Source organism: Geospiza fortis, unplaced genomic scaffold (assembly GCF_000277835.1).
Source record: "Geospiza fortis unplaced genomic scaffold, GeoFor_1.0 scaffold85, whole genome shotgun sequence".
NCBI classification, from domain to species: Eukaryota; Metazoa; Chordata; class Aves; order Passeriformes; family Thraupidae; genus Geospiza; species Geospiza fortis.
Window position 1 is genome coordinate 1,416,929 of NW_005054358.1, and position 7,779 is coordinate 1,424,707.

Sequence of the window (7,779 nt, forward strand, 5' to 3'; positions counted from 1 at the left end):
AAAGCAGATGATGCCACCAAACAAGGTTGGGAACAAAAGTCATGAATTATCTCACAATGAAAATTACTTTGCTTCCAATGGGGACTTTGAAAAGCAGCTCAAGTTTTCCAGGGCACATGGATACTTAATTCTTGGAGGTCTTTTGGAAATTCAGGCATCGGCAACAAACAAGAGACAAGGGACAGCAGTGACACTGAGGGAGCTGTCGCACAGAACTGGAGGAGCCAACTGGATAAATCATCCCCTTGGAACCCGGCTGGCAGCAGGGATTTCTGCAGGATCAATGAGCTGAACTGCTCCAACAGCAGTGCAGGGAGAGGGTGGGACTAGACTAGGAGACCTCTCTCCCTCCTGTGGAGCTGCTGAAATGACTCTGCCTCTTGGGGAATCCCCCCTTTACACTCATCACCAGTTTCCTTCCCATCCCAGTGACCCTCCAGAGCAGGAGAGAAATGGATCTACCCCACAGTACAACCAGTCCTGCCTGACCACCACCAGTGAGGCTGCTGAGGGAGAAATTGTGGGATTCTGAAGGGGATAAATGAGTTGTGGGACTGATGGTGATGTGCCACAAACCACTCAGTGACTGCTGTCTGCCAGCCTGGAGCTGAACCCAGAAAAGGCAGGTGTCACCCTGGTACTGATCCCTGAGCCAGCCAGACAGACAGACAGACAGAAGGGATTTACTTGGGCTGGTGTGTTTTAGTGCAGCTCAAATCCAAGGAAAATAGGCTGCAGTTGAACTGTTAAGAATCACAATTACCTTCAGAGTTATGAGACTCAGGAGATTGCAGGACTTTGGAACTAAGGATGTCAGATTATTGGTATGAATAATCAGCACCTGGGGAGGAAAAACCCCATGGTCACATCAACACAAGAGACACCAGAACAAGCACTTTTGTTGGGATTGAACTGGGGAGGATCTATAAGAACTCAATGTCTTATTCAGTATCATATAAAACATTGCAGTAGGAAATGGACTGTCAGAGAAGGTCAAACATTCCACATGAGATCTAAACCAGAGCCCAGTTCCTCACATGAGAAATACCCTTAGATGGGCTAAGACAGGAACAACCACCTCTTCTTTCCTGGCAGAAGTTGACTTTAAAAAACACAGACAGGATTGATCTGACTCAAAATGCTCTCTATGTAGTATCACACAGGTGGACAAATTCCTGACAAGAAAATCCCTTCTGATCCACCATAAAACAACCACATACAGTCACATCAAACATGACAACAATAGTTAAGCATATTAATAGAATTATTTCATAATTATTTAATAATTTCTGATTAAAATATTACCTTTTTTTGCAAGACCTTGCAAGTTGCAAATGCCCCATAAGGAACCTAAAAACAATAAAAAAATAGTCATGTCAGACTTTCTCTTTTAAGTAGTTCTACACTGTCCACCTGTGAAAATGTGAAAATGTGAACAGCTTGACTGGAAATAAAAGTGATGCTTAAAATCATTGCCCTCTGATTTGGGAAAGCTTCCATTTAAACAGCTCCCAGTGGCTCTCCATGACACAACAGTGGCACAGAACAGGCTGAGGCTCAGGCAGGAGTTCAAGCCTTGTGTGATTTAATACGCATTGTGCAGATGAGCTCAGGCAAAGGTTCGGCTTTCTCATCACATAAATGCATTCTGTGCTTTGGCACCCTCACAACCACTCTGCAGTGTGCTGAGAGAGAGAGGTGAGCACCAGGCAGGACAGAGTGTCCCTGATGTGCCAGGAGAGGGACAGGAAGACCAAGGAGATGCCAGTTCAGCCCCTGCCAGGCACAGCTAGGCACTGTGACCTTCCCTGCAGCACAGAACCAGCAGCAGCCAGACTCCTGTCCATGGTTAATTGTAAAACCAAAGTGATGTCTCACTTCATTTATTGAAACAAAGATGAAAATGAACAGCAAGACAGTTTTATGGTCCAAAAGGAGCTGCTGGGCATCCCAGATTAGCTGTGGCCCTGAGTGGGGCTGGCTGGGTGGATCCTCTGTCTGCCACCCTGCCACACCCAGGCTGTCCCACACAGCCTGCAAACCCACACAGAGCTGCAGGTGGCTCCTGAGCTTGGAACAAAACATCCCAAAGGCTCAGCAAAGCCATTTCACACTGCACAGCAGGCAGCTCTCCTCTCCAGGATGGTGTCAAATCTCCACACTTTGCTTGGCAAGGGCATCCTGTATTCAGGATCAACATTTTGGAAGCATGTGCCAAGGAATAAAAATGAAAAGTGAGATAGAAATGGGTTTCTGCCTGAGGCTGGCCTGGCTGCCAGCAGGAAAAGCTGTGTCTGGGTGCCTGGCACTCTGTCACTGCCTGCCCACACACCAGAAGATTGTTTCTCATTTAGTTGGTTGCCATAAAAGAATCCAAGCCTGGGTGAGACTTCCATCCTTACCCAGCAGCTTTGAAGCAGGACTGGGATTTTCACTTACACAGAAAAACAACCACGGGTGGCAGACTGTGTAGCTCTAAGATCAGAAATACTCAGCCTCTGGCAAACCAATTCCCTCAGGACGAGCAAAATTAAGCCATGAGATCCCAAACTAGGGTCAAACAAGGTCCTGGTGGAGGGTAAGACACCACTCTGCCCTTCTAAAGGATTCCACGACAGAAATGGTGTTGAAGCATGAGACAGGACAGGCAAACTCCCACAAAACAAAAACCAAAAACCAAACCAAACCAAAAAAAAACCCAAACAAAAAAAAACAAAAAACCCCACAAAAACAACAACAACAACAAAAAAAAAACCAAACCAAACCAAAACACAAAAAAACCCCAAAAAGAACAACAAAAAACCAACAAAAAAACCCAAACCAAACCAAAACAAAACAAAACAAGAGGGAAGAAGCCCCCCAGAACTCAGGAGATAGAGGAAAAGGTGGACGAGCAACAATTTCTGTCTCAAGGCTCACAGGCATGAGAGTAAATCTGACAGTTGTTTCCAAGAAGCAGACAGAGAATCAGAGCTGTGAGTGAGGACTGGAAGGTGTAGAGGACATACCTCTGAGAGCTCACATCTGGATATGTCAAGGGTGTCATCAGCACCAGCTTCTTTTGCCTGGAGAGGGAACAAATGCATCCAGAGAATCAGACCACGCAGAAATCCAGCACCTCTTGCTGCACCTTGCCCAGAGAGTTTGTGGTCTCCCATCCCTGAAAGTGTCTAAGGCCAGGCTGGACAGGGCTTGGAGCAGCCTGGGACAGGGAAAGGTGTCCCTGCCATGGCAGGGGTGACACTGGATGGGCTTTAATGTCCCCTCCATCCAAACTAGTCTGGTTCTGCTCCAGACTACTTTCCACGTTCAAATCAAGTCCATGCAACGCAGCTGCTAACAGCAATGAACCTGGACAGACACCACTCACCCATGTCCCCAGAGTCACACCTCTGGGTCACTTCCAGGGATGGTGACACCACCACTGTCCTGGGCAGTCTGTTGCAATGTCTGACAAAGCTTTTCAAGAAAAAAAAGTCCCAATATCCAGCTTGAGCCTCCCTTGGCCCAGCCTGAGGCTGTTCCCTCTCCTCCTGTCCCTGTTCCCTGGAGCACAGCTCAACCCCCCCAGCTGTCCCCTCCTGTCAGGGGCTGTGCAGAGACACAAGGGCCCCCTGAGCCTCCTTTGCTCCAGGCTGAGCCCCTTCCCAGCTCCCTCAGTCCCTCCTCATCCCTTCCCCAGGAGATTCCCTGGGCCAGAGCACTCTGGTGAAATCCTACTCCAGGAAAACAAACAGCATCATCTAATGAGTTAATCCTCAGAGTGACAGGAGGATCAGAATAATGGGAAGCAAAAGAGAGGCACAAGGCAAGGCAGATGTGATGGGAAGTCACAGGTTCCCTGGAAGGAAAAGCAAACTGGGAGATCTGTGAGGGCAAAGGGGCATGGAGGAGAAAGGGGAGCTGGGGTCCCACCTGCAGGCTGGCAGGAGGTGGGGTGGAGGATGCCCCATGGAACCACACAGAGAGGGATGGAAGTGGCACCAAGAGGACGTGGGGGTGGGAGGGCAAAGGCACTCAGGGAGGGCAGAAATTCCCTGAGGTGCATTAGGAAGAAAACCTGCTGCCTTAGTGGGATCAGGAACACAATTACTGCTCATGGAATGTGGTTACTGGTCATGCAGGGATGTACAAATCACACAGAGCCAGGATCAGGCATGGAAAACAGAAGTGACCCTGGCAGTGCTGAGCAGGCACAGAGGACAGAAATGACCCTGGCAGTGCTGACCAGGCATATCTGGTACCCAAGGACCAGGCACAGAGGACAGAAATGACGCTTGCTGCAGACATCTTTTATGAACAATCCTTTCCTTAGGATTTTACCTCCTGAGAAGCTGAGAGGCCTCAGGAACAAAATGGAAACAATGGTTATCTGCTGCTGTGGAATGCAACAGGTACATCTGTGATTGGCCCATGTTAGATGTTTGTAATTAACAGCCAATCACAGTCCAGCTGGCTCGGACAGAGAGTCCGAAGCACAAACCTTTGTTATCATTCCTTCCTATTCTATTCTTAGCTAGCCTTCTGATGAAATCCTTTCTTCTATTCTTTTAGTATAGTTTTAATGTAATACATAAAATAATAAATCAGCCTTCTGAACCATGGAGTCAGATCCTCGTCTCTTCCCTCAACCTGAGACCCCTGTGAACACGGTCACAGACCCTGGCAGTGCTGAGCAGGGTACAGAGAACAGAAATGACCCTGGCAGTGCTGAGCAGGCACAGAGAACAGAAATGACCCTGGCAGTGCTTACCAGGCACATTTGGTACTCGAGGCGCTTCCGAGCATCTTCGCTGGGTTTTTTCTTCCTGGAGAAGAGAGGCATCTTCAGCCCTGCCCCTGCCTCTGTCCAGGGGCACAGATGGTCACTGCAGAGAAAGGCTGAGGGATCCTGGGCTCTGTGTTTGCTGGGGAGCCTGGGCTGCACAACTGGGACCTAATGAGTTGGGGGAAAAATTAAAAAGAAAATAATTATGTCAGTCATGAAAAAAAAATAAAAATTAATGTCTTTGTTTAGCTGGATGCCACAGGCAGTTCCAGCACAGGGAAGTACAAACATGAGGCACTCAAGCCCTGCTGTGGTCTGAGAAGGGTTGGTTGTCTGGGTAACCCCTGGAATAGGCACAGAAAGGTTGCTGGGATCAGAGAAATGCAGGGTCCACTCCAGGAATTAAAAATTAAAAAGCTGTATCAAGAAATAAAGCACCAGGGATAAAACCCAAATTATTTAAACTCAAAAGTCAATTCTGGCACAATAACAAAGAACTGAGAGCAAGGATTCCAGGTGGTTCAAGTGTGAGGGAAGAGAAGCTGAACCTGAGAGAGGAAAGGCTGGGTGCAGGAAGATGCCAAAAGGTGGAATCAGGAGTGCAGGTGGCTGAGGGGAACAGACACCAGGCAGCCCTGGGACAGGGCTCTGATCCAGCAGGGGAGGAAAAGGAGCTGCTGGCAGATTTTAGGGAAAGGCAGAAAGCTGTGGCTGGACAAGGAAGGGGGACAGCAGCTGGTAAGGAGGTGGTACCAGTGGGGATGCAGGAAAAGTAATGGGGCCAGCTGAGCAATGAAATCAAGGAGAAAAAGGGGTTTATTGTGTGCAGAGGGCACAAATGGGCACAGCACAAAGAGCCTGAGCTGGGCCTGCAGCTGCAAGGGGCTCCCAGAGGGACCTGGCTGGGAGTTAGACAGGAGCAGGGGGGCAACAGCGAGCCCTGAGCAGGGAGAAACATTTTAAACACTTGCAGTGACTTTCTTTAAACACTTCAAATTCCTAAGCAATTAAAATCCAGCACAGAAGAGGCACTGCCTCACCAGTGGGGCAGCTCCTGGCACAGCTACATTAGCTCAGGGCTCAGTGGAGCTCAGGGGTTGCACATGAAGTCCTGGTGCTCTGCCAGCTCTGTGTCTGCAAACTGGCCCCAAAGGCTCCTGGGGAGCAGCTACTCACAGCATCCAGCCAGGGAGGTTCCCTGAGCAGGGAGAGCTCTGCCAAAACCTCTGTAAAAATCTTTACAGAGATAAATCCTCACTGTGAAAGTAAAATAATTCAGTATAATTCATCCCTCTTCCTTTCCCTGCAGGAACCAAGAGGCAGAGACATCCTGAGTCACTGTCCTGCTGTCACAGCACTCACTGGGACAAGCCATGGGCCACAGCAGGAGGCTCCAAACTCATCTGCAGCAGTTCTGTGGCTCCTTCCCTGCCATCCCAATTTCTGCCTCTTTAACCAGTTCAGATGACTGAAATGCTGCTCAGAGCCAGCTCCCAGGAGAACTGAAAGCATTGAGCAGGAAGGGAACTGGCTGTCAGGGAAATGCAGGGCACAACCAAGGGCAAGACATCAGAGGCACAAACAAAAGGAGATTTCAAGATGAGAAAGCAGAAGGCAAAGGTGTCTGCAACAGGGTATCTTTGAATTGGTGACCATGTCCAACTCTGCTGAGCATTTCTGCATGTCCCTGTCCCACCTCACCCTTCCCTAGTCCAGGCAGACCTCATTGGTCATGGGGACAGTGGGAAATCAGCAGTTTTCACCCAAGAAAACAGATAAAGATGTGAAGGGCAGACAGTGAACAGGAAAAGAATCATACCAGGGGTCCCAAGATGAAGGATCAGAGATTTGTTACATGGATTGAGCAGCTCTCAAAAGTGGAAATTTGCTTTAGTGAAGACACATCAAACCCAGCAGCCAGGAGGGCAAAAGGCCCTTGGCATGTGACCATTACATGATGTATTTATTTCTTATTTATTAAATTACTGAAAGAACTGCCTGTAAGTACCCAGGGCAGCACCCACCCTGCAGGCAGTGAGCACCTACAGACACCAAATCCTGATCCCACTGCAGGCAGTGAGCACCCAGGGACACCAAATCCTGATCCTCCTGATTCCTGCTCTGCCCAAGGAGCAGCCAAACGCTCAGGAAGGGCACAGAATGTTTTCTGGGTGTTTCCCAGTCTGCAGCTGTTGGGGTGGTAACAGCAAAATAAAACCAAACATTTCCTTTTACTAACAAATAATTCAAACACAGCAACACAGCTCTGGGAGAAGCCCCAATTTTCAAAAAATGCTGGACACCATAAACCCATCTGGGCACTGTAATGAGACAAGGTGAGGGTGTGGAAAGAAGAGATGTTTTATTTACTTTGGGAAAACCCACTCAGGAGTGAGGCAGCAGTGAACCAGCATCTGGGTGGGCTCCTGAAGATGCTGCTGGCCCTGGGGGACAGAGGTGTCACCAGGCAGGCACAGGCTGCTCTGGCTGTGTGACAGAGGTGTCACCAGCCAGCCCTGCAGGCCCTGGAACAGGCCCAGAGGAGGCAGCAGCTGAACTGCAGCTCTGGAGCTCGCTGTCCTGCATCGTTTGCTCTCTGTGCTGGAGCTGCCAGCCCTGTCGCAGCCTGAGCCTGCCCTGGAACAAATCTCCGCTCGTTTTCACCAGTCCAGCTCTGCCTCTCAGTCCTTCCTTTCCATCACCATCACCATTCTTCTCTTCTTCTGCCTGCGGGTCCCCCTCCCAGGCTCACACAGCTTCCAAGCTCCTCGTCTTCTTTACCCTTCCCTCATCCAGAACAGCGCCGTTCTGTGCCCGAGGGCCCAGAGCCTCGGAAGGATGAAGGATCGAGCCGGGATTGTGGCTCGCAGCCCTCAGGCACCGGCCCAACACCTGAGGAGAGCAGGACAGTGAGCGAGGGCACCGCCTGCTCCGGAGCCCTTCCGAGGAGCACTCCCGAGCGCGGTGCCCGGTGCCGGCCCGGCGCAGCCCCAGTGTCCCACAGCGGGTCC

At 49.9% G+C, this 7,779-nt stretch overlaps 2 protein-coding genes across 2 annotated transcripts in view; one reads left to right on the plus strand and one right to left on the minus strand.

Annotated features, from left to right (window-relative positions):
• Nucleotides 1–7,669, minus strand: part of LRSAM1 (leucine rich repeat and sterile alpha motif containing 1) — a 25,406-nt gene extending 17,737 nt beyond the window's left edge. Inside the window, exons 1-5 of the mRNA XM_014308129.2 lie at nucleotides 7,139–7,669; nucleotides 4,754–4,936; nucleotides 3,009–3,065; nucleotides 1,306–1,350; nucleotides 764–841 (exon numbers count right to left, since the gene is read on the minus strand). Coding sequence (XP_014163604.1) covers nucleotides 764–841; nucleotides 1,306–1,350; nucleotides 3,009–3,065; nucleotides 4,754–4,825 — 252 coding nt within the window. The 5' untranslated portion in view covers nucleotides 4,826–4,936; nucleotides 7,139–7,669. The remainder of the gene's footprint in view (nucleotides 1–763; nucleotides 842–1,305; nucleotides 1,351–3,008; nucleotides 3,066–4,753; nucleotides 4,937–7,138) is intronic.
• RPL12 (ribosomal protein L12) overlaps nucleotides 7,607–7,779 on the plus strand; it is a 3,621-nt gene continuing 3,448 nt past the window's right edge. The window contains exon 1 of the mRNA XM_031059229.1: nucleotides 7,607–7,677. Within this exon, the coding sequence (XP_030915089.1) occupies nucleotides 7,607–7,677 (71 nt within the window). The remainder of the gene's footprint in view (nucleotides 7,678–7,779) is intronic.